This window comes from Macrosteles quadrilineatus, unplaced genomic scaffold (assembly GCF_028750875.1).
Source record: "Macrosteles quadrilineatus isolate MER2022 unplaced genomic scaffold, UCM_ALF_1.0 Scaffold_7__1_contigs__length_78375512, whole genome shotgun sequence".
Lineage (NCBI taxonomy): Eukaryota > Metazoa > Arthropoda > Insecta > Hemiptera > Cicadellidae > Macrosteles > Macrosteles quadrilineatus.
This window is the reverse complement of record NW_026542600.1, coordinates 31,551,056-31,578,431: the sequence shown is the minus strand read 5'-3', so window position 1 is coordinate 31,578,431 and position 27,376 is coordinate 31,551,056. Positions and strand designations below refer to the sequence as shown.

At 32.8% G+C, this 27,376-nt stretch overlaps 2 protein-coding genes across 3 annotated transcripts in view; one reads left to right on the top strand and one right to left on the bottom strand.

Annotated features, from left to right (window-relative positions):
* The first annotated feature begins 541 nt into the window (after positions 1-541).
* LOC128997870 (potassium channel subfamily K member 18) lies at positions 542-16,820 on the top strand. Of its 2 annotated transcripts, XM_054423648.1 has the most exons (6): positions 542-715; positions 3,955-4,744; positions 6,510-6,727; positions 7,313-7,449; positions 8,738-9,028; positions 16,718-16,820. In XM_054423648.1, exons 2-6 carry the CDS (start codon positions 4,321-4,323, stop codon positions 16,746-16,748), a joined length of 1,101 nt encoding a protein of 366 aa, XP_054279623.1. In that variant the 5' UTR covers positions 542-715; positions 3,955-4,320; the 3' UTR covers positions 16,749-16,820. The 2 variants fall into 2 exon arrangements, with proteins under 2 accessions (XP_054279623.1, XP_054279624.1); XM_054423649.1 differs by lacking the exon at positions 16,718-16,820 and having other exon boundaries at positions 8,738-10,481.
* Positions 11,140-27,376, bottom strand: part of LOC128997871 (TBC1 domain family member whacked) — a 34,354-nt gene continuing 18,117 nt past the window's right edge. The window contains exons 4-9 of the mRNA XM_054423650.1: positions 26,221-26,435; positions 24,686-24,866; positions 21,540-21,614; positions 20,106-20,220; positions 17,248-17,411; positions 11,140-14,195 (exon numbers count right to left, since the gene is read on the bottom strand). Of these exons, the coding sequence (XP_054279625.1) occupies positions 14,094-14,195; positions 17,248-17,411; positions 20,106-20,220; positions 21,540-21,614; positions 24,686-24,866; positions 26,221-26,435 (852 nt within the window). The 3' untranslated portion in view covers positions 11,140-14,093. The remainder of the gene's footprint in view (positions 14,196-17,247; positions 17,412-20,105; positions 20,221-21,539; positions 21,615-24,685; positions 24,867-26,220; positions 26,436-27,376) is intronic.

The following is a 27,376-nucleotide window of genomic DNA, read 5'->3' as shown; positions in this document are numbered from 1 at the left end:
GAGTACCTCTGAAAAATAAAAATGAAATAAAAATGTAATGTAATAAAAATTTGACTGAAAGGTTATATCTATTCCATAAATTTAAATATAACATTGTCATGACAAAGATTTATCATCATTATTGTTATTACTTCAATATTTTTAATATTATTATACAATCATCACTCAGTAAATATATGTTTTTAATTTAAAATTCCTTCCCTATTTTTATCATCAAACCCCAAAGTCCAACTTATCTCAGCACAACTTCATAATCCCATATGAAATTAAAACAACTATCGCAGACAAGTAAGGCAAGAAAAACAAATTCATATATGCATAAGGAAACATCTGTCATTGGAAAATCAATAACACGGGATGTGGGTGCTGGATATAGCATTATTTAGTTTATTATTGTTTGCAATAGCAGCGCCAAGTTTTCATTGTCATTAAATATAGTTATATTTGTTAATTATTGTGTTCCTTTAGTGTGCTATAAATAGGTGGCGCTCGGTAGCGAGCGGGGAGCAGGCAAACCACAGGTCACAATCGGCTATTTCAGTCCACCCTATGACTTGTACCTCTCTCAAGCACTGTTCTGTACTTTCTGTTTGTTCTTCAAGTCTTACATTAGTTGGCATAGCATTGTTTGTATAACTTAGCTAGTTGTTGTTTGACAAATAAGTCTGTGCTCAGATGTAAAACTGAAGAACATACTGAAATTTAAAGGATCAAGGTAAGCTGACCATTATGATACTGTGAATTTGCCAATAACTATTTTCATACTCGTGGTTAACCTAGTTTGATAATTAGGTAAAGGTACATAACAGGGTTTGTTTAATAGGTGTATCCTGATACCATTTATATTAACATAAAAAAACTTCATGTTCAAATTTTAGATATTCTTATTTTTATTTTGTTAAGCTTTATAATGACAATGAATAACTATAAGGCATTTAAGCATCAATTTATGTTTTCATCTAATAATCATATCACGACTAAATATTGCTTTCTCCAGCATAATCTGTAAATTTTGAGTTTTCTCAGAGTATATTGGTTTTCAATAAAAGGTTATAATACAGGTTTTTACTTCAGCATTCCCTACATCAACAACTAGTTTTACTCCAATCTTATCTTAAAATATCATTTTAAAAGAATTTAAGGTTTAATTTGTTTTATTACAGGAAATAATTAAAATCTTGAATACGAATATGTTTCTCATTTGGTATGAATGGTTTGTTGAGCTAATCAAGACATATCTGGCAAAGTTGCCTGCCTTGAACATCATATTATTCACTCATAAACATCATAATATAATAAACAAGTCATTCTTCTTATTTTTGGCAATTTAGTTAGAAGATAAAGTTACCAATTTGTACTGATTTGGTTTTATTGATACTGTTTAACTTTCATATCTATAACAAATGTATGATATTACTGTCAGTATTTAACAATAACACTGATATAATACTATGCTATTCTGTTGGAAAGTTTTTAAGAATTATTAAAATAACAAATTTGCTTTGACTTTGATTGACACTCTGTAAGAGTAGGTAGACCACAATCTCTGAACTTATTTAAGTGCCATACTACATAATACCTTTGACTATTGATACAACTAGACGTTCCATTCTCATGTTAAAGTTGTTGCCAGTTTTTAAATCAAAATCGTTATAGTTGATGTGAGCCACCGACAGATTGTGCTCATTGAAATGACTAATTTCGAATTCACAAACCTTACCAAAGTCAAACTAATGGAATGACTTATTGTGAGCTTTAGCAACTGTTATGACCCATCAACTTGGTCAACAATAAAAATAAGGTAGACAATTGAATTTTAGAGACTAGCACATTCTGTGGCTGGCTCACACAACTATGATCTTGTTTGGTAAAATATTGGCAACAGCTAGTCCATAAAGAAGGGATATCTACTTCAGTATCCAATAGTCAATGATAATACTAAACTCTTGTTTTTATGCAAACTTTTGCTAGAAAGTGATTTACAAGTTATGGGGTTTTCTTATTAGAATCATCAACTATTTTATATTATTATCAACACGTTTTTAGTTTCAATATTTTATTGTATTAAAAAACATTATTATTATTGTTATTATTTTAGGATGAAAGAAATATATCATTTACAGTACATAAATTGTTTTCTAAAGTAATTACTTTGTTATAAAAGACTATAACCTAAAATTAACTTTCATAACATTATGCTTGCTAAAATTTCTATGCTCTGATATTGTAATTGATTATATCAAATTTTTTTAACCAAATATTTTACGCATAATTTGAAAAGTAAGGTGTATTTATATATCACAAATAAAATTCAATTTTCAATTTTGCTTCAGCTTAATAGTCGAATCTGGGCCGTGTTTATAAATGGGCCCAGGGGCGCAAGAGGTTTTGGGTTTGATGGGGGGCGCAAGCAAAGGAAAATACTTTGAATAAGTTATATTTCAAATGTTTTAAAGTGTAACTCAATAGAATCCTCCCCACTCTTGGATAGGGACGCACTCGTCACTGCCACTACTTGCATATGTGCTACTTAGAGCTTTATTTGTCATTTATGATGTAATTTTTTATTACTCACTATAATGTCAGATTTTTCTTCAATCCCGTAAGAAATATTTTATCAGTGTTGGTTAGTTAATTAAGTTTCTGTCTTGTTTTTGCTTTCGACAGTATTTTATGTTTGACGTGATCCTTACATTGTCAAATTACATGTTGTTTATAAATTTAAAAAACAAAGATGCAGTGAATTTAGAATGAGAGCAGCAAAAAAACAGTTATAAAGTGTGTTACTAATAGTCCCTAAAACAATTAGTTTTTTTAAAATAACTAAAAACATTTAACGCCCATGTGTACCGAAAGTGATGTAAAGCTATAATAATGAATTTTGATGATGTCATTAACGAGCCAAAAAATGTAGGAAAAACCAATCATGTATGAATATCATTAGAATATACTGTATCATAATATAATATCATACAATATAATTTCATGCAATATAATATCATACAATAATCATAATATCATTAGAAATTAAAATGTGTATCTGAGTAAAAATTAAACTTATTGGATTTAATTTACGGTATTAGTATGTTACGTTACTAATACTAAGTTACACTACTACTAACTACTAAGTTACTAAGTTACATTACTACTGGTAAGTGGTGTAGTGCGGGATTTTCATGCAAGTACGTCAAAGCTTACCGGGTTAGTAACGTACGATACTTTACATTATAATACACAAAACAGCTAGTTAGTACATTTTAAACGCATAATACAGTTTATTTAGGACATAACATAAATTATAATATTTTTGTATTACAGAAAATAAAATAGGCTGTTGCAGTTACTTGTTTATTTCATCAGCTGACTAAATGCACGGTAAAATTACATAACGTTACTTTTCCGTAAAAAACAACTTTGTTTATTCTACATAGATATTGCTCCGGAACTATTCCTTTCATTATAGAGAAACTCAATTATTTAATATACCTACATCAACTGTTTTGAAAATGGGGGTTAAATACATGGTTACTGGTTATTATCAGTAAATATAAAGTTGAGGCTTTTATCTATACTGATAACTGACGACCTGGGTGGACTGAACCATGGTGAAAGTAAATATTTACTTCCACCATGGACTGAACTGTCCAGCCACAATAGGAATTAGGTAACAAACTCTCCCAACCAACTTTTCTCATGTTCCAATATCATTTTTGAATCAACACTTTTCCAATAGCTAATGTTGAATTTTTTTCAAAGTATTCCGTTTCATAAATTAAAAAATACATTCATAATAAACAACGATGTGAGGATGAGTAATACTTTAGAAATATTCATTACCTGATAAATCTATTGCTAAGTTGAACCGTCTTACATCAATAATATATTTTATATATATTGAATACCAACACTGATGATGTTAAAATTAGATCATTATACTTCACCTCTTTTTCACAGGTGTCAAAAAGTACAGTGTGTGTACAAGTGAAGAAAAGCAGTTAAGAGTTGAGAGGACCATGAAACAGTTCTTAAAGTAATATTTTTTTATTTATGGATGTAAAATCTCAGACATACTTTGCAAAATATTTCTGATATGAAAAAGAAGTTATAGCACCAAAGATCACAATTGTAATAATGCCTCTTAACTCTTCAGTTCTCAATAGAAAAAATGAATCTCGGTGATTCACCCCCTCATTTGTTCAATATAATGATTCCTGATAGTCTACATTGGTACAAAATAAAAATTCCCTCTGAAGCGTTTCAAGGATGTGTGCAAGATTATGTTGGCAAGTGGTCGTCGTTATTTAAACGAAAAACCTGCCAATGGAGAGGCGAGGTCGTTCTTCCGAACGCAGACGCAGAACATGGTCATACCGATGCAAGGAATACCTCCGGCAGTTCATTGCGTTTATGTTCAGCAACATCGGCATCATCGGGCTCGTCGTTGGGTATACGATGGCTGGCTCTGCGATGTTCATGGCGCTTGAAAGGGAGGCCTACAAGAATCGTCTGACTGAAGTCATGAAGATCAGGAATGACACTGCCATGGAGCTATGGAAGAAAACCTGCTGTGATGTGTACGATGAACCCATGTGGAAAAATATTGTACAAGCAGAACTAGTGAGGTTTCAAAACAAAATAGTGGAGGAAGTGTTAAATCACAGTTACGAAGGACAATTTGCCACAACCAACCGATGGTCATTCTCTGGGTCATTCCTCTACTCGCTCAGTGTCATCACAACTATAGGTAAGTCTTGAGCAAAAAGCCTACATGCAGAAGTGGCACAATATTCTATTTTAGCTATTGAAGAAACTTCATGGGTTCTGTATGTATAACAGTATATTGTAGGGCTATTCAGTACAGTATTTATACATACTCAGCTTTCTTGCTGTCACATTCATATCATAAATCACTAACCGTAGGGGATGTACTACTACTGTACTTCTAAATTAATTAGGTACTTCTTTAACCCCCAGTGGAGGTCATATGGAGTGAATGTTAATTTCTGTAATAGCTTACAATCTATCTGAGCCAAATTGTTAAACATATTAAACAACAATAAGTAAGCTATTATTAATCTACTGCAGTCAATGATTTGATTATCTTCATTTTGTGTGCTGCCTTCTGGATTACTTCACAAATAATATTTTTATGAATATGATTTGATTATGTCATAATCTAATGTAAAGTAAATATAGCCATTCTTAAATTTAAAAAATATGTTAATGGTATACCGGTACTGGATATTGTTTATTAATTTATGTAAGACAAAAATTAAGTTTTACAAAACATAATTTCCAACAAGCTGCAAAAGCCTTACATACTTTGTCTGCAGCTAACTGTAGATAACAATCATGTCCATTCCAAAGTCCAAAATTATTGCATCTATCAGGAGAATTCCACTTTAATGTTATTTAATAAGAATACTATGCATGCTATTCCAACACATATGGAGCCACAATCTAGTACCAGTTCATTATAAGAGTTATAAATGACTGAGTACCGCCACCGAAATCATAACAACAAGAAATAAAACACCTTAAAGGGCTCAACGAGGTAAAAGTAGTTTGAAATGTGTAACAAAATCCAAATCTATAAATGAGAAACACATTGATGTACCGGTACAGTAAAGTTGAATCCATATTCTACGATTGCAATGACTGGCAACAGAATTTTTAATCATGGTATTATTGTTACTAGCGTGCTGACCATTTCCCAACATTGGGCCAACAATAACAATTTTTGCTACTTGGGTGGACATTCGGCTTGTTAAAAGTTTACTTTTATGAGATAGTCTAAACATTTTGTTTATCTGTTTGGGAAAAAAGGAATTATTTTTTGAGTGATTTTAAGACATCTTTAATATACATGTGATATTTAGTATATGCTACTTGAATTATTTTTAAAAGTCATGGCCCTAAAACTATTCTTTAGGAACAAGAAATTTGTTTTCAAAATATATTTTTAAAATGTGTGGGAAATATAATTTACGCAGATTGGTTGAAACAAATTACCAAAATATTTTTTTAAAACTTTAACAGGCTATTTATAAAATATTTCTATAATATTCTTTAAAAAGGTGATAAAAGTGTTCAAAAAAATATTTTTACAATGACAATTCTTTAAAAATATTCTTAAAAGCTATATTTTTAGGTAAATAAAATATTTAAATAATATATTTTACATAAAACACTAAATTATTTTGTCTTAATATATTAAAAATATTTTGTAAATATATTCAACCAAAAAATAACAAATATTTACAAAATATATTTTTAAGACCATTAAAAAAATCATTTAAAAATATTATTAAGCTATTATGCTAACATATTATTAAAAAATTGAAAAAAATATATTTTAAATAATATTAAAATATATAAAATATTTTTAGGATGGATATATATTTTAAAAATATTTATAAAATATCCTTGTGCTGTCTGGGATTTTGTATAATTTAAACAAGTAATTGATAAGTATAAAGTTGAAGACTTAAGTTGCTGAGTGTTTCCAGGCTACGGCAATGTGGCTCCTCGCACAGAGTGGGGCAAGCTTGCAACCATTGTCTATGCTATTGCTGGCATGCCACTGTTCCTGCTTTATCTGTCCAACATCGGTGACATTTTGGCAAAGAGTTTCAAATGGATCTACGCAAAGTGCCATCGGTTTCAAGGATGTTCTTCATGTCTGACTAAATATCCGCCTGGCCACCCTCAACACCCTAGATCTCAGGTTAGAGAACATGGTTGAGAATATTGCATGGATTTCAATTTGATCATCACACCTTTTGCAATTGATGTAGTTTTCTGACCATTACAGTTGTTTAGCAACTGTTTGTGTTGTGCAACTGTTTTACAAACACAAGCTTAAAATACTGGTTCAGACTCTTGACGGGAAAAAGGCTGAATCATCAGGATTTAAAACTAAAATAAATTTCAAAACATTATATTGTGTGTGCAAAATTAGTACTCCAGTAATGTACTGAACAATAAAGGAGTATGACATTAACATCTCCATGTACATTACACTGCTGGATGAACAGGTTGTGACTATTTTGTTTGGTTGGCTAATGATAAAGCTGTACGAGCGTGTAAGTCATACACAGGTGCCAGACTGAACCACACTACTAGGTCTGAATGAAGAATTATATTTTAAATTTTATATACAGTCCTTTTACAACAACTATCTCAAACAGTATTGATGGAAATCACCAGGTAATATTGTCTAAATTTCAACCTAAAACAAGCCCAACACACCTTTATTCTGATGATTCATCAACCTAGTGACCGAGTTGTTCTGTGATCTGTTGCTCTCTAGATGCAAGGGCGACACACTGAGGAAGGAGAAGGTGCAGATCTGGAGTACAGTGATGAGGATGAATGGAGCTCTGAGGCTGGTACTGACCCTCAAACCATCACTGTCCCCATTACACTGTGTCTTGCCATAATGGTGGGGTAAGTATACCCCTCTAATGCAAGTTATTCATATATTTTATTGTAAAGCTTCTTTGGTTAGCGGTCAGAAATAATTCAAGCTGTCAGAAAACCTTTACTACCTTTAATTTGCAGGATTACATTTCGTGGGGGGTGACCACCAGGGTTCCCCCCCCCAGTAAAATGAGGAATTTAAAGCCTAAAAACGTATTTTTATACGTATTTGAGCTCTAAAATATGCTCAAGCTAATAGTATTTATGTTAGCTAATAAAGTATAAAATATTTCGTGTTGGGGGGGGATATATCCCTCCCATCCCCCCCCCTGGGACCGCAATGTTAATTTGTGTTTAAATAATGTCCAAAATAGAATAAAAAGGATTACTTTTCCTTAACACAGGGTGCGCTCTACCTCAGCTCGGGCATCAGTAGCTATGTTGCGCCATTGAACAGCGCTGCGAGAAGCACTTGCAGACATTTAAGTCCTCTCGAGTTACTAAGTTACATTATAAAATTTGTTTTATCTGAACCTTCTTCAGATGTTCAGGAGTTCCTTACATTCAAATCTATGACTCTCTAGTTTTATTTTAATTTCATCAAAAAATTAATTCTCATGAGTAAAATGCTTTAAAAAAAGCTTTTTTTGAGGTATTTGCCAGTCACTACACACTTAAATGTCTACTATTAGCACAAAATTGCAACCGTACAAGCCTACAAAAATATGAAATGAATAAAGTAACATAAATATATTTTCAATCGGTTAAGAAACAAGCCAATAGTGACAGAGATCCTAAATCCATTAAGCCTAAATCATTAGCGCGCGGCGGACAGGTAGAGCGCACCCTTAATTCATTTTATTCCAGCTTCTCGCATACTACCAAATGCTAAGCAAATGGCTGCACTATCCACCAAGAAGACTTGAAGGGCAAACATTGACCATGCAATTTATGGTATGACATATCCTAATCAAAGTTACATGACAGATCGTCTCTCACTCCTCATTTTTATCTCCGAGAGTTACAACGATTGAGCAGCATCCACCACTTGTGTGGAAGGTCCATTTCCTAACTTCCAATGACAGGCCGTATACCAGGAAGATGTTTTGACTCTTCCTGTTGGAATTAATTTCAGTAGTGAAAATCCTTAAGCTACACATGTCCCTCAGGGGATGCTAAGTGAACGATCACACTTGTAATCTCCCAGCTATATCAACTGAAAGAGTTTTTATGAATAAATCACACCTCTTTTCCTTCCCTCTTAGTTTGACGTTTGAAAAACAATATGTATAACAAAAAATGATATTTGTTTTAGATATGTATGCAGCGGGGCTCTTCTCTTCGCGGAGTGGGAACATTGGGGATTCTTGGATGCCTCATATTTTTGTTTTATCTCCTTAAGCACAATCGGCTTTGGAGATATTGTGCCTAAAGACAAAGAAGGTACATCATTCAAAGGAGTCGAACTGAGTTTTATCTTTTGCTCCATGTATCTTATGCTAGGAATGGCTTTGATCGCCATGTGTTTCAATTTAATGCAAGAGGAAGTGGTTCATAAAGTACGGACTTGTGGAGTTGTGCTGAAAAGAATTATCCTTTGTAAAAGGTGACAGTTTTCCACTTAACTGTAATTCAATGTATTTTTACAAGATATTTTTTGATAAGTTTTGGTGATATTATTTCAATGTTTCTTTTGAGGTAAAGTTCAGTATAAACAATATACATTTTTTAAATTAAGAGGCAGTTCAGTGTTAAAAAAGACATTTATTGTGAATTAATTGTGCACTCAGAATGCAACTTGAATAATATAAAAATAAATCATCTTATAATGCCTCTGGGATTCAAGCAAATTTTCCTAAATAGAAATGTCGGTGGCTATAACCATTGTCTTCATGGTGAAATCTATGGGTCTAACACCATTGCAGATTTCCTCTTATTATCTGCAGATGTCATTTAGCACAATGAATCTCATGAAAATTCCCTGACTTAGATAACATTTGAATAAATCGTGTAAACCGATATCTATTTGAATGAGTTTGTGAACAAGCATGATCCAATCATGGTAACAGAGTTCTAGAACACCCTGAAATTAACTTTTTTTGCTTTTTAAAGTCAATAAAATACTGTAAGTTACTTCAATAAAAACTAACTTCACTTGAAATGCCTCTTACTCAATGTAGTTTGACACTTTGAGTGCCTTAAGATGGAATACAGTATTGTGATTTTCCTAATATCTATATTCTGGAGATAATGTATGATGACTAGAATTTCATTATTTATATATATAACACATTTGTATAAAACAAAAAAGGTAAATAACTAGTGAATTTGTAAATAATTATGACCCATTGAAAAAAGTGATTTTTGATTGTGACTAAGGTTTTGAAAGTCGGAACTCTACCAAGAGTCAGTCCCAAGCACTCAAGGGGTTTTACTATTTTGACTCATAGCTATGTTTAATTAATTTATTTTAAAACACAACATTTCCTTTCCTAATACAGTTTATATGTATCAACACTATCCTCTATTACATACATTCCAGCAATAAGTTGTATCCAAATATTAACATAAATGTTTGATGTATATTACACTTCCTTTAACCTTCAAAACGCTTTAAAATTACCAAAATCGTAAGATATTTATTTTTGGTCAAATCAAATTTTGAGATAAATCTTAGAACATAATTGGTCTGACAAATTTAATTTAGGTCTCAAACAAACTTTAAAAAATATATTTTCCCTGAACTTAAAATTCTGTATTTTAAAGAGAGAAATTTTTCTAGAGCTAAAATACAATTGAATCAAGAGTGCGATTAAAAATTATCTATCGAAATATTTTACTCTCTATTGCTGATATTAATGTCAACAATGATAAAACCTGATCATTCAAAACCTTTGGAGACAATGAAAATTTGTCTGCCAATACCTTATCCTTATCCTATTAAGTTAACTTGTGTTCCCAAAATATATGTCTATCTTGTTTAGAAGTTTAACTCTATAAAAAGCACCAATGATACATTTAAGAGGATTGTTTCAATAAATTTAAATGTTTGATAATCATCTTTTAAAGTGACTTGACCTATTTCTGACTGTTTCAAAATAGTCTGATCCTGATGCAGTGATGCACATGAGCCTAATAATTAACAAATTTATAATAGAAGAGCGAGTTATGGAATGACCCGCTAAGTAATATGCTGGAGATCTATAATGGCCAGAGACCGTCACGGAATTCATTTTAAGACCTGCGATTTTTTTGGGATAAGAAGATGATAGCTTTGTTATGGACTATTACCATAACAAACAGTACAATTTGTACACAACATGCACACATGTTGTGGGGTGTTGTGGGTACATGTTGTGGGTTTAGCCAGGACCATTTATTGAAAAACACACGATCAAGGAGAGTAGAGTCCAGTTGTTTACAACAACAAAAATTACTGCATCATCTCATAATCAAACTGGCAATCCCAAGATTAGTAACCTAGAGAGTCATTGCTGAGTCGCCTTATAAAATGAATGAACACAATCTAAAGCACGCTTCTGTTATCCAGCATTCCAATGATTATCTCACTCTGCTTGCATTCTGGACACATTCAAGACTTAGTCTTAGCCTAGCCAACGAGTATGCCACTTTGATCAGTTGACATAAAATATGTGGGTTTTGACACCGGCTCCAAAAGATTTTAATGAGCTGAAGGATAGTAAAACTAAATTCATAATTTTTAAACTGTGTATTTCAACTGTACAAAAATCACTTACATATTTAATTTGTATTAATATTACATAGTACAATTACTTATTCAATAAACCTTAGATAACATATTTTAAAGTCATCTAGGAATGTTGGAAGAGAGAAATATTGTCAAAATATCAAAATTATGCGTTATATTATAGAGACTTAAGTGAAATTCTTACATGTTTAATTTATTTCTGAAAATACAGTCTGTATTATTTTAGGGATCTCAGCACTGGTGTAACAATTATCAATAAATAACAAGATTGTTTGATAGCATTGGTTGTTGGTTTACTCAGGAATGAAGTGGATATTTAAATATTTTTTTAATGTCGGAATAATACACATATAGTTAACTATCATAATGACATAACAAGACAAACATAATAAATACAACATATAATTATTATATGGCTTTTAGTCAAAGGAGTGTAGATCCTCCTTGGCTAAGAGACATAACTAGTTACGCGGACCTGTTAAAGGTGGGTTCTGAACTACCAGTTCGTGGCGATATCTTATTCAACCCATTGTCACTGTCCTGCAATCAAGTTCAGTAGTAATGGTAACGATGCAATTCCTGTACGCTTCAATCATGATGATCTTATCAACTGTTTGATGACAGTTAATAAACTACTGGGAAGAACGGGTACTCAAAGAGTTAAAAAGATTGGCATTCAAGACTGGGGACAACAGTGCAGGTATTCTTCAGACCAGTGAGTAACAATAGTTGACGTATGAAGTCAGATTAGGAGTACAGACTTCATAAGTGAACTAGTCACCCTGAAGATGGCACTCTACATCATGTGACCGAGAAGCTAACCTATTAAGATTAGAAATCAGTAGGGGTGTGGAGCAAACAATTTTTGATTCAAAACAACGATTCCATTCAACAGATTTTCTATTCGAATCGATACAAATCGAATCGAAGCAATACGGCATTTCTCTATTCATACTTGTCAATGGAGTGAAGTAACAATAGGCTAATTAAAATTTACCACATTTGTGTAATGCAAATTTTCGTTGATGTAGTATTAGGCCTATTCATACATATGACATATATATATTTTAGGTGAAAAAAATATATATTTTCTATCATATATTAGAAGAACCTGTATCGCTGGAAATGTCAGTGAGCTGCTTTACTTGCCTGTTTCATAATTTTTACTTGCAGAATCATATTGTTTAGCATGTTACCTACTTTATAATATTGATTTTACAAATAAAGATATGTTTTGGTGTAAACAAATAAAAACATTTGTAAGATTTATACTAAAACTTTCAATTGGTTCACATTGATAAAATGAGAGGATAGAATCAGACCTACAAACTACAAGGAATACATAGCAGACCTACAAAAATACCAAATTTATCAGTCTAAAACATTACTAGTTAAGTATCAAGTAAAAATTTGTCAGACCTGTGTTATTTTTAGAATGATTTTGGAGTGACTTGTTTAGGATATTACAGTAATAAAACATGTCTCACACTACTTACACTTAACAAAAGTTCTCATCATTTGCAATGTCAAAAACAACAAATTAATAAACAATTAAAGCAAAGAATTAATTAAATAAGAATGCCTTCGCAAAGGAAACGCAACAACAACGCGCTCCTGTATTGTGGGTACTGTATTCCGTTGACTTTCTGCAGGCGTTTTTCGTATATGTATACCGACTCCCTCATGAATCAAATTGTTTTTGATCCCCACTGAATCAAATCGCGATTTGATGCATCTAATCGAATCGAATCAGAATTTTGATGCATCGCACACCCCTAGAAATCAGATTGTCTGAGGATAAATCTAAAACTTGCGTTAAAATTTAATCAAATAAGAGACTGCTGAGAATATTACCTGAAACATAATAAGTTTATCAAGAATCTATTTTATTTAAGTAGGTTATAAGTGGTGTTAAATGTAATGAAAATTTGAGAGACATAAGCAAATTGCTTTGATCTCTTAAACATAAACCTATATTAAGTAGGATTTTCTATTGGATTAGTAACTCATGAGGACACATTCAGCAATAATGGGATGAATATACATCATATTAGCGACTAGTTTCATTAAACAAAACTACTTACAGTTTTTAGAATAAGTTGCTTAAAATTACATAACATGTGAAGACTATGACTATGAGCAATAATTTATATTCACTCATTTAAATGACAACTCAAGCTATACCCTAAGCGTCCAATATGACTTCTTAAACCTAACCATAATATACTAATAACAAATATACAGTTAGTGGAATATTTAAAAGCAATCGTCCCACATTGGGTAATACGCAGCTAACCCATTATAAGCCAATTCTGAAATTAAATATGAAATTTAGAAAAAAAAAACACAATCAAATATAAACTAACGAAATATAAATTTAATTATGTGCTGACCATTGTCATTAGTTAAAATTGTTTATGTTATCGTTATCAAATAACTAACATTTGATTAGAATAAATGAACTTGCATCTGTCTTTTACCAATACTTTGTGCAACAATACTTTCAATCTATACAAACTGGACTATTAGAACAATATTATTGATTACTATGGTTTTGAATGAAATCTAACTATGTGTAAACAAAAGAACATGAAGTTCTAACAAAAGGGTGAGGATACAAAACGCAAGCAATATTTATGCCATTAAAATAGGGAATGATATATAATTTAAATAAAGAAGTTAAAATTAATCTTGAGGAAATTTTTAAGTAGAAAACTCAAACTTGTAAACATTAATTATAATTATTATCAGGAATTCAAACTTGTTTAAGAACAACGTTAAACTTAATGTCTTCTTTTGCACAAATAGAAGCTGCCCTTAACATTATTATAAATATATGATATGCATAACAACTCGTAGAATTACTATTAAAAATGTTATGTACATCAGATTGAAATGTTAAATAAAGCACCATAGGTTTTCATCTTTCGGAGGAGTTGAACTATCTGCCAGATGCAGAATTTTGCTTGTTTGCCCGATGACGGCTTGTCTGTCGGTGGTGCTCGTTTTCAAAGTCTTCATCGGTCAATTTCAGTCGAAACATCTGGAATACAAAGACAGAATCAAATCAAATTTTAGAACCTAATATTATTTAACTATGTTTTCATGCTTAAAATTGGCAGAACAATTTTGAGTTTTTCAATATGTCTTAAACATCTATGCTGCATAAAGGAATAGTTCTTATAAGTTAAGACGACTCATTTGTCCTTTTGAAGCACACTTGATATTTTGGTTGAAATTTTCCTTTGTTCCAGATAACTATACTGTATTAAATAGTTTGTTACTCGACTCAAGTTATATTGAAGAAATTTGTAGGATGGAGAGGATACAGCTAACTCACCTGATGAAAGGTTGCAGACGAGCCAAAGAACACATAAAATATACATATACACACAAAATACTTGATATTTCGCCTCTTTCAGAGGCTTCTTCTGAAGTAGATGGCAGTTATAAAGACAAAAAAATGAGATGTCATAGTTTAAATTCAAAATGTCTGACAGGTTAGCCAACTGAACAACACAAGCACTAGATACAGACACATAGCGATATTGTAGTTACATTTACAGTAGACTCCCGATTATACGAGGTAATTGGGACCGGGACTACCTCGGATACGGGAAAACTCTGATAATACGGAGGATAAGTACAGTTATGGTAAAAATGACGTAAAACCCAGTGAAAGTTTACAAAACTGGTATATTAGAAGAAAGAACATATAATAGACACAATTGAATACCTGTAAGCAAGTATGAAGACAGATTATTTCTTTAAAAAGACTTTGATCGTCTTCTGAGCTAACCTCTTAATCACATTAAATTTGGTTTCAAGAGAAACTACAACTCTTTTCCGTTTCCCACACACAGCAACAATAAAAATCAACAACAAACAATGAATATTCGGTAACAGTAAAAGTCAACAACAACGATAAACAATCAATTAAAATGGCAAAAATAAACACAACCGCGATTAGCACGAGAACAAGTCCAGCGCGAGTTCAGAGCTACTAAACTGAGACTCAGGACTCAGACAGACTAAAAATGTCAGGTCCAGGTGGATAAGGAAATACGCAGGTTTCCAGTGCACCGATAATTCATAGAATGCTCGACCTAGCAACAGCCAGTAAAGATCTCAGGCGCTACTTAAGGCAACACTGAATAAACAGGCCGTAAGGCTCCTCAGACATGACGACGTCATAGGCCACGGCAATAAAATTACGTAATATTTTTTTTAGTTACAGTACATTTTTGTTTTCCAAGAAAAGATTTAAACAACCAGCTGATTGCAAACGGCAAAAATTACGTCATTGCCGTCGCCTACGATGACATCATGCCTAAGGAGCATTACGGCCTGTTTATTTAGTGTTGCCATGCGCTACTGTAGTTCTTAGAATTGATTGATTATCTGTGTATTCGTGCATTACGGATCGACGGCTCAGCCTAGCAACAGCCAGTACAGTACAGTAGAGAAGTCTACTACTCAACCTAACAGCCAGTAGAGACTTCCACTACTCGACCACGCTTGTTAAACACATATACATCGCGCCTCCTGGTAGTTGTCTTAATATTAAGACCTTTATTTGTAGTTATTTTTTTTTATGACCGGCCCGGTTAACCCGGAGGCTCGGTTAACCGAGACTCGGATAACCGGGAGTTTACCATACTTAAATGACAAGATTGAAAAGCAAATTAGTTTATGTACATGAAAATAAATACCGGTAAGAGTTAGCTGTGAGGGCGAGGATAAAAGGATATTATCTAATGTTGATCTACCATCTACTTTTGTAGTAGCTCCTCTAAAAGAGGTGAAATAACAATTATTGTGTATGTATATATATATATTTAGTGTGATCAGTGACTCGTCTGCAACCTTTCATCAAGTGAGTTAGCTGTGTCCTATCCATCCTATAATTGTCTTTCATCCAAGCTAAATGCTTTTTCCTAAAAAAAAAATAACCTCAAGTTATATTAAGTAATTGTTCATATACTAACAAGACAACCACTGTTATAACACAATATGTATCAATAAAAAAATATATCAAAGAACAATTTCTTGTAAATTGTTACAATTATATTATTATTTAATTAATCCTGAATTATATTATTCAGTTGTGTTGTTGTTCATATACTAACAACCACTCCCAAGAGCTCCTGAGTCCTTTATTGTTACAAAACATCTAAGATCCAGGGAAATTTCTCTTGGAAAGCCATTTATAAAGAAAAAAATGGAGTGGATTAGAGAATATTTTAGTTTATACATGCCCAAGAGATCATTCATGGCTCAAAGTGTATATGAACGATGTGCATACACTCTCTTACTCATTACAGGCACAATTTAGTTTTCTACAAACTCTAGGGCTTTTTAAAAATAAGAAAGAAACAGCAGTTTCACATGACTTGAAGCCGACTGTAACAATGACTTGACTACTGAAAGAGAATCTAAACATGCAGTAGTGAAACTAGTTACTCTGGTAAATGATCAGTGTTAGTCTATATCAATGGAATTTATGTTCACATTCCTTTAGCCTCAAGAAAATTCCATTGAATACTCATTCCAGCATTTTTTCAGGAATTACTTAAATTTCCTGGGAAATTCTTAGCTTCAGTTCAAGCAAATCTCTGGAGCAACTTTGAAAAACCTTTAGAATCTTAGGTAGTTTATGGGGAGGACTCTACTTATAGCATACGGAAAGCTTCCAAAAATGAAGACTAGCTTCTTGCACTGATGTAAAACAGTATAATAAATAGTTTAATAAACAATATTATTTTTTTGCCTGTTGATGCTTTTACAAAATGTACTAGTAGAAACGGTACTTTCGTTATTATATGGAGGCCACTTATTTTACAGCGCGCTGCGGCGGTTACGTTAGGTTGGGTTATCATAAATATGTTTGTAGGACTTTCCTAGTTCTGTTATGAATCGAACGATACCAGATGAGTCATGAAAAATTATTATAACCCAACCTAGCCTAACCGTCGCAGCGCACTGTACATGGGTGACCTCCGTTTAGTAAGAAAGTACCGAAAAAACATTGATATATGCCGATTGCCAATTTTAGTATAATTTGGTTTTTCAAAATAATCCTATAAACTTCTTACCTCGCGAACCATGAAGTCTTCCTCCAGGATGTGTAGTGGGGGGTTCCTCAGTGCTTCCAGAGTTTCATACATAGTTGGACACTTCTTCTTTAGAGATTGAAGTGATTTTGCGTTCAGACTCAGTTTTAGAAGCACCAACGCAACTTTGAACAGTATTTTCACTCCTGCAACATAGTTTTTTTCAACATTATTGACATTATGCAGCTGTTGTATCATTTTAAAAAGTAGGAAATTTTTTTTACTACTATTTTTTTTTTTACTAATTAATTGTTGGGGAATAACTTATTTATATAATACTTGCCTTTGAATTAATTTTATTTGTTATATTACTGAAAAAATAATATTTAAAGCAGCGAAAAATTAGAAGAATTGTATGTATACCGTACTTGTTGGAAAGGAAATCAAAGGCAACAGAATTGTAAAAGTTGTTCCTCAGTTCTATATTTAACTCTTAGTATACAGGGTGTAATAAAATCAGCCATTCTTTATTAATTTAAGCTATAAAAATTAAAATGACCATCATTTTGAAACCAACAAATATTTTGTAATAATTATTTTTTTGTAAACACATTATGACTTGATAAAATTGTATACTAAGTTTCTGAAATAGTTCTTAAGATATAAATTTAAAACACAAAAGAAAATGGCAGACTTACATCTCGCTTAAGAGGCATTTTTGGAAAAAAATGTTTTTCTTAATTTTCGATTTATTTTGGCTAAATAAACCTAATCCTTAATTCTTTGTAGGCTACTTACTTACGGAACATCCTGTATAGTGCATATCAGAATTATCACATTAAGTATATTAAATATAGGCAATGTCATGCAAGATTGCTTCTACATGAAATACTTTGTTGTAAGTCATGGGGGTTGTCTGAATCAAGCTCCTGTCACCACAAAGTAAAATTGTTAAAATCCGACAACAGCACCTTGTTCTTTACTCCTTTACCTACTCTTTACCCCACCACTATTCCATGGAAGGGAAACTGAGCGCCCTTGCTAGTTGTAAATTGCGCTCTGTGATTATATTTCTTTGGTTTAAGAGATATAAGGAAGTAATAAGGACGTAAGTGATTTAAGGATTTGGGAAAAATGCTCTTCATAATTGGACAATGAGGCCAGTTACAGTTGTCTATCAGTTTCAGGCGAATGGCGAGGAAGTGAAAAAACTTCAATGTATTTTATCTATTCATACTAATATTAAGAAAGTTTTCAAAAATGTATTTTCAATTGTCAACCTCTTGATCAAGCCTCTATTTTAAGTACTTCTGGGTGGAGTAATGGGAGAATAATGTGGATTCCAAAATAAACAGGGTATCCACAGAAGTGGAATTTAGAAATTTCTGTATACTTATTGTATTTCCCAGCCGATTTTTCACGTTTTCGCGGTGTTTACAACGTAATTATACCGAATTTTGGCGAGTAACCACTTACACCATCAATAATCTAAAAATAAAAGTATGTCAAAGTTAAGTTCTTTAAGTCATATGACGCAGTAAATAGTTTCATAAATTTGTTATCTAAAGGACGAGGAGAAAATATCTACATGAAAATTGAAAGCTAATCTCCTTTATAGGGGGCGACAGCTGTACCACTACGCGACTACCGCGGAGAACGCCTTTAACGGAGAACTACCGCGCTCCTCGAGTAGACCTTTCAGTTACCAAAATAATAAGCAATGTGGAAGCAAAAGTTTAAAAGCAATGAATTAAGTTATAAAAACGAAGACAGTAATTACTAAACCCAATCTTAAAACAAAAAGACATTTTACTCTCTAATTGATAAAACATATTTTAAATTAAGATTTTACCAATTTAATAAATTATACCATCAAAATTTGCATTAATAAGGATTATAATATAATCTTAAGATGTATTATATCATTATATCTTTTACTAACACTATTAAATTTTTTTTTCATTTTTTAAATAGTACGGTAACAGCAAAACCACAATTGTACAAAAAAGTCTTAGTAAAACATGTTATCGAGCACTTAAAAAATACTATTAAACAATCACCAATTCATCGCAAAACTATGAGCGATTTAAAACTACAAAAGGGAAACATATAAATATTTATTTATAACATCTACTTTATTGAGTGGTAGCGTACTCAAGAGTTCTGCGAAAGCAGCGTCAGTGGGTGGACGGAAATTGATAAATCGAACCGCTCACTTTTTAGGTGACCTGTACACTAAACGAAGTGGTTTATGAAAAACTTCTTAATGTAAACCAGTTCATATCCTTGAAAATCGCCTGACAAAAAAATGAAGGGAAAAAAGTTGACCTTGATGTATGACGAGTCATCGCTATCTTTCTGCCTGTCCACTAACAGTGAACTCATTTGTTATACGTTAAACCATCGAAAAATACAATGAAATAGTAAAGTTCACACTCGAGTGACTTGAATGTTTAAATTTAATTGTTACCATCTCTATTCTAATATTAACTGTTAAAACTCACAATAGTTTTTTTAATTATATTTTTTATTCTTTTGGCCAGAACCCACGCCCACAGGTTGGGAACCGCTGGTTTAGATAGTAGCCAAATAGTGCTATATAGGCTATCTTAAGCTAAATAAATACAATAATTGCCATGAGCTGTTTTCAAGTTTTAAGACATTCAATCACTGAATAAGGCATATGGTCAACATTTGGATGGGTCATATCATCCATTCTACAACACTAATGAGCTCGGAAAGTAAATAAACAAATTAGGAAGATACTACTGACCATGCCATTAATGATGGATAAAATTACAATCTTGTTCAGTAATTGTGCCTATACAAGCTGAACAATCCTTTGTAGTTCATCTCTAACAAATGAGTCAGCTTTCACTTTTGAAATAATTTTATCTTACCTTCACATAGAAACATGTCCCAAACACGAAGGATTGTTGACCATGGCAAGGTTCTTGTAAAAACACACAAAAACCATTCAGTCATGTAGAGAATAGGTTCAATCTTTTGTTTTTTCTGAAATGGAAAGAATTATCAATTAGATTATTACAAGAACAATTATAAACGAGCAAGCTAAAAAGTATGCTGGTAAACATTATTTACAGAGAGGAATACTTAGAGACTGAGTTTTTCCCAACCATCATACTATATTTTCTATCTTAAAACTTCTGGTTTAATTAAATGAAAATACTTATTTACAGACGCAAACATTAGGACATGGTTTTACTTACAGTTAACTTTGAAACTACTGAATCCAAGCAAACAAATAAAAATTTGTATAACACAGAAAAGTGGCTTGATACAGGCGTAATATGTAGTGTGAGCACATTCATATAAAGGGTTATGTACATAAATTAATAAATAAATCACATTATTGCATTACTTTTGTTGCTTTTACTTTAACTAAGGATGGTAAGTTAATAATAAAAATAAATAAATATGTTACACTTAATGAGGCAGTAAATGTGAGTCGACAACCTTCTGATGAAGCCATTATGACATCCTTCACGCCTGAAGATGACTTCCTGACAATCAAAACTAGTTGTGGCAATAAGCAATAATTTGACTATGCAGAGAAGCAGGTAAAAAATAATATATTTTAACTTGGAATAATTTGGTTTAACAACCGCAATATAATAATATATATTATATTGCTTAGTTTTGAAAAGTTCAGAGGACCTCAATAAAACCCCATATTGTAACTAGGTAATGCCGAATTAGAGAAAGTGCCAGACTAGAGGATGGCAATGAGGGAAAAGAAATAAGTTTTTAAAATTAGTAAAGCAAAATCATGAATATCAGAGATTTTTGAGTTTACGGTTGTGCTATTTCCACAGACGCTTTCTTCAGTTGCATGTAATATTACGAGGATCAAAGTTTGACTTGTCTCGATTTTCTGACATGGTGCTCGATTACTAAAGTTTTTAGTCAGCTGCAACTGGACAGGACTATAACACTGATATAAATAGACTAGAAAATCAATATCTTAAACTGCCAGATTACTGGACAGCACAGATAGATTAGAGTTTAGACTGAAATTTTAAAGCTTTTGCTCCTAAAACATTGATAAACGTGGGAAGTAAAATCAGCTGTTTTACATACCGCCACTGCCTTCTCTACTAACTTCTGTGCAACTAATTCACAAGCAGATACGTTGACCTAATCGAAAAAAATAGCCTTCTATCAAGATTATGAGCAAGCAGTTAATTTCTTGTTACAATTAAATAATCTGCCTCAGAGTTTCCTTCTAGACTTAACTGAGATTGGTCCAGATAAGTTTCACTCTACAGTGTGTCAACTATAATAATAATCAAGTTATAGTAATAATCTCTTACCAGGTGTTTGTGAATGTTAGGTGCTACTTTCTTCAATAGTCCGAACAGGATATCACCATCAATTTGAAGGGTTTCCTGAAGAAAAAAGAATATTATTTTTATTCCAACATTAACATAACATGATAGGACATAAATAGGCTAGTGTTGTTTTTTGGGTTTTAGCAAATTTCTCTATAGGGAAGTATTTTAGTGAATTTCCCTGTAGGAAAGTAGTTATTACCGTAGGTGTCGGGGAGCGAGCTGGTTTAGTGATAGAGTGGGGCTTTGGTGCCCGAGGTCCCAGGTTCAAATTCATCTAATCATCAATGGATTTTATCTAGCCTATTTTATAATGCCGCAACCCTCTAGGTCTACAGGGTGTCTACTACATTCTGGATAAAAAATTCATGGACAATTCCCGTACATTTAAGGACACTTTGACGTAACCTTTGTCGGTGTCATTAGGCCTACCGAATAATTTTCCTGATTTGTCAAACTGTATTAATCTTGTTATTCACTGTAGTTGTACCAGAGAGAAAAGTAAATAATAATAGATAAGAGTTAAAAATTACAAAATAGTAATTTATTTAAAGTAAACAAACATAGGCCTACCTATACTTTAGGTAAAGCTTTTATAGTGTAACAGAGAAACGCAATAATTGTCTCCTGCGATAGCGACAAATATCTCCATCGGTCACGTAAACTTCATAACATAGCTTATCCGATACAGGCCGATTAATTTGGCATGATTCGCCCTGGCACAACGTTAGGCTCTCGACTACTTTTGAAAAAAAAAATCTTTAATGCATATTGTTACTCAATTCTTAGTACAAAATCAAGGTATGGTAAGCGGCTATTAATAAGCAATAAGCGCAGAGTAAGATTATTGTATTTTCATTTGCAAAGTTAATATCCACACATAGCCTAGCAATCATTAGTTGTTTATCTTAGGCTCAATTACATTTTCTTAATATATTTTACAGCTCTTTCAAGAATCAAAATACCCATCAGGCCTAGACCTTATTATTTAGGAGGACCTATATAAACTGAGTAACAAACAATGAGGTTATAATAGCAGCAAAGTCACTATCATCATTCTAGTTCAAAAGATTTAGATTGCTTAAAGCATACAACTCAATAAATAAATATATGGGAAACAAAAAAACATTGAAACCTGAATAGCCAACAATATAAGACAAAGATACAGAAAATGCAATGACATAATTTGAAACCAAGCAGGCCTACATAGTGATAAAACATTAATGCAAACAACAATGCTTGTGGTTTTGTCAATTGAAAGATAAAATGTCCATAAAAAAGGGGTTAACTTACAAAATAAGACTGTAGATTATTTACATGTTTAATATGAAACCATAAACAGTTTTATGGCACTAGGCACTGGCCGCGGCCGAAAGTACAAGTAAGAAGTGAAATTTAACAGCCATTATAAAGCTATTATTTTCACATAAAATAGGTTTGGGATCTAATAATAGTTACCCTAGTAATAAAAAAAGAAGTTGTAAAGGAATAAAAGTGATACAACTTTTATGAGCTAGCTGCTGAGTCAACAGTTCTTGGAAGTACTTGACTTGACACTTGATTGTCGTGATAAAATATTAATGGGTTTGAGATTGTTAATGGGATTTTTATTGCATAATTACTCTAGTAATAAATTATGAAAATGTAAACAAACATCTGATAAACCTTTTATGTGCTCCTAACCAACTAGCGATCAATAAAATTATGGCCCATTAAAAATTTAAGGACATAGTCTGGCATTTAAGGACAATTCCCGTACACTTCATGGCCAGTAAAAATTTAAGTACAATTCCCGGTTTTCCCGGATTTCCCGGTTGGTAGACACCCTGAGGTCTAGCTTGAAGTAATGTGTAAAACAGTTCCGAGCTAGAACTAGCGTCCTTGGATGTGAACGAAAAAAAAAACAAAAAAAATACCGGGAAAGACTAAAAAGACTCGGGACCAATTTATTTTCTCATTTTTATGTCCCCAGTCAAAAAACACTATTCCTTAACGTATAGGCTATATATATATCAGTGGATGCGATAACTCGAGGAATTTTGGTCCGGTTTTGATAAAATTTGGCTTGAAAGTGCAAGGCGGGATAAACTTGAATGATGAGTATGTGAACCAGCAAGATTGGGTCATATGAACGGAGTATTATGGGTTTTTTTAAATTTTCAAAAGTTGTTTATTTTTTATTTTTACTCTTAAAACATGGAAATGCCCAATTTCCATTGCGACCATCTTGTAGAGCTTAAAAAACAGATTATTTTGTACATTGAAGTGTTGTAGTGAAATTAAAGGTTGAAACAGAGAAAATTCCACAAAAATGTACATTTTAAATTCCCCTGTTATTTAGGGAGAAAATGAATAGTGCTGTAATTTGCTTGTTTATGGAAATTATGTATTTGGCAAATGTATTTATTTCATATTATAATATTAACATTAAAAAAAAAATACTTTCCTAAGCAGTCGTTAAATCTAATGTTTCGTAAATGGGAAACAAAAATATTTTAGTAAAACTCCAATCAGACAAATTAAATTCGCTGAGTGTGCAGGTTTGCTGCGGTGGTATTTTTTTCCCCTCAACTGCCAATCACCGTGGACATGCTGATCTGGGTGGTAATCTAAATATAGTGAGGAGCTGTTATGGTATGAGTAACATGGAGTGATAAGATAGTGCATGTAGTCAAACTTGAACCAGCATTGTCCGGCTTACAAACCCAAGATGCTACCACTGAGCTACCATGTTCAGTAAATCTATCCAATGTCTGCAATAGTGTAGAGGGAGGGTTTATTTATAAATACCAGCCTTGTGGTAAACAATATCATGCAATAGGAACAGTTAATTTGTGAGATTTATGAAATTAATGTGCAAATCGAGATGGAAAATGTCCACAATGATTTTTTAAAAGAATAATGAATAAATGGAATAAATGTTATTTCCATTAACTACCGGTAAACTCAACGTCGCTAAAAATGCACTTAAAACCAAGAAGTTAGGCTGATTTATAGTATGTGATGAGAAACAAAGACAAAATTATAATACATTTTATAGTGGATCGAGATGTTGAGAGGTAATTTTACCATTTTAAAGAATGTACAACAATATAATGATTAACAAATAAACATAAAAACATTGTTACCATTCCCTGACTGTAGTAGCCAGCCAAGTAGTTATCACAGATCGAGACAAGGCACCAGAAGGCTTCTTGTGCAGGCATTCGTGTGAGGAGGAAGGCAGCTAGGGGAGCTTGAGCTTGGCAGTAGCCTACGTTGGCGTTGAGGATTGAATAAGCTTTGAGTACGTTGTAAAGGTCTCTTTGACTGTAAAGAAAGTCAATGATTTAATCTAAATATTAACACTGTGCATTATTGAGTTTTTTTTTTACCAGTTACCAGGTAAAAAAGTAAATTGAGGCTAAATTTTTACTATCAGTAGCCAGCAACATTAAATGTATAGCTTTTTTACAAAACTAAAAAAAAGTGCTAAATATATTTCCTGCTCGAATTGAGCTGTGTAATTCTGTTGTATGTACCTACAGCTTGTGACACATAAGCTGGCACTTGACCAATCACTACTAGCCTAGTTCAAAAACATTATGTGCCGTCATGTGGGTTGCGTTAACTGTTCACTGTTGCGAACGTAAAGGCGCTTAAGTACACAAAACACAGGGCGTACCACCCATGAGTCAGCGGAAATGTTTGCAGTCCACTCATTACCTCCACCCTCCACCAGCCAACACTGCCCGTGCTAGGCCCAAGTGCTAGTTAACGTGTCACGAGCTGTAATGTTCAAAAAAGGTCTACAAAAAACATAGTCTATCCGACAAATTAGGATATTTAACAGATAGGGTTGGATATCAAATTTGGGCTCGGTTCGGATACAGATATCCGAACCGAACTGAATCCGACCAGATTTTTCGGATATCCGCACACCTCTAGCAGTAGGCCTACGCTTACAAAGAAATACAATATACAATGTCGACCAATCTGTACTAGCTTGTGTACTGGCAATGCTGTGTACATGTGATAAGCCTTCAAACCTAAATTATTCATTTTTATGTATGTTTCAAGTATTTTAAATATCAACAAAGTTATTCAAAGCGGATTTAATGTATTTAGTAAATGAAGCATTTGAAAATGGTAGCTTGTTGAAACATGCAGACTAGCACTAGCACTTAAATGTTACAATTTGGGACTGTCGACAAGTAATGTAAAACCAATTAGGAACTGATTATTGTTTCTTCTTCTACATTATTAAAAGAAGGATAGATACTCTACAATCAAAGAAGGAACTTGTAGTGTTTGATTAAATTAATTGTGCTGCGTTTACACTATAATCAAATGAGAAACTTGTAGTTTTATGTTTTTGTAATTGTGCTGTTTGTTACTTTACAATCATAAAAGGAACTTGGAGTTTTTACTTGTTTGTAATTGTGCTGTATGTTTTTTCAATCTATTCACCATTCATCAGGTAAGCATGTTGATGGTTCTCTCTACCATAACATACTTTCTGGTTAAAAGCCCTCTTAACCAAACAAACATATTTTAGAAGTTTGCAATCCGAATGACTGTGTTTAGGTTGTGTGCTTACATCAAGATGTGCCAGTACAAGTGGTTATAGGTTAAAAACTGTTGCACAAAGGTAAATTGTATTATTGAATTATATCAAACGTACCCATGGCCTTCTTGGTCAACAAACATCTCATGGTAGGGAAACTGTCTGTGGAGATCTTTACGGATGTCATCGACCCAGCGAGAGTCACCTTCCTGGTTACAGAGATCCTGATACAACCGTGGGTGTTCATCCATCAACAGCTTAGCTCCACACAGATACATCCAAGCTCTCTGTCTTACTGACGGAGGGATACCCTTTCTGCAGCGCTCTCTTACCTATGATAACAATATACAAGTCATTTTAACTAGATTGTTCAAATAAAGACATATGTTGATTTTAGTTGAAGAAGTTAAATAAAATAACTACATCAAAAGACTCATGGTACAATTTTTACCAGCCTTAAGGCTTTTTTTGTGGGGGGGGGGTTTGGGGTATTCATCTACCCCTTGCTACTTCGGCCTGTTGACCTACCCCTCAACTCAGTCTGACAGTCCTAGGCTTTTGGCATAGCCTACGAGCTCTGACCGGTTTCCTCATCTCTAGAGGTCCCAATTGTGATCTTTCCAGAGACTTCAACCTTTTTTGGGCCAGCGCTGGACAAAGTGTTCAGTGGTCTCAATCTCTTTTTCACAGAACCTGCCTGCATTGGTCTGTCTGTGACCTCCTATGGTTCTAAGATGTTTCATAATAATAATAATAATAATAATAATAAAAATCTTTATTTGTCATAAGGATACATTAGATCATCGACAAAGTCAAAATCATGATTATACATCAATTGTCAAACAAAACAAAATCAAAACACTTTCAATATTTTTAAAAAACAATAGAGGGCTTAATAACTAAAATATGTACAAATGACTAAATAAACAACAATATAAGGACCTGATAAAGCAACAGGTTAGCAGCAGGGTTATACAATCAAAGATTTATTTGGCCAGATTTGAACAAATCGTCCAGGCTATAAGAAGGGTTGTCTAATAGCCAATTATAAAACAAGGACTTAAATTTTTCTTGCGGATAAGCATCAATATTGTGTTTTAAAAGGTTATATACTTTAGTTGATAACACTATGTGGCTCTTGCTAGTCTTACTCAGACGATGTGATTCTAACAAGGCACTATTTTTAAATCTGGTATTGTGATTATGATTATTGAATTTTAGGTAATGGGGTTTTTTTAAGATAGGTCCAGGCCCAGTTAGCATCCCTATTAGT

Excerpts from the sequence above, each read along its gene's own strand:
- LOC128997870 (XM_054423648.1), top strand. The coding sequence starts at position 4,321 with ATGGAGAGGCGAGGTCGTTCTTCCGAACGCAGACGCAGAACATGGTCA. Across the intron at positions 4,745-6,509 it reads CAGTGTCATCACAACTATAG|GCTACGGCAATGTGGCTCCT; the intron begins GTAAGTCTTGAG and ends GAGTGTTTCCAG. Across the intron at positions 7,450-8,737 it reads TGTCTTGCCATAATGGTGGG|ATATGTATGCAGCGGGGCTC; the intron begins GTAAGTATACCC and ends TATTTGTTTTAG.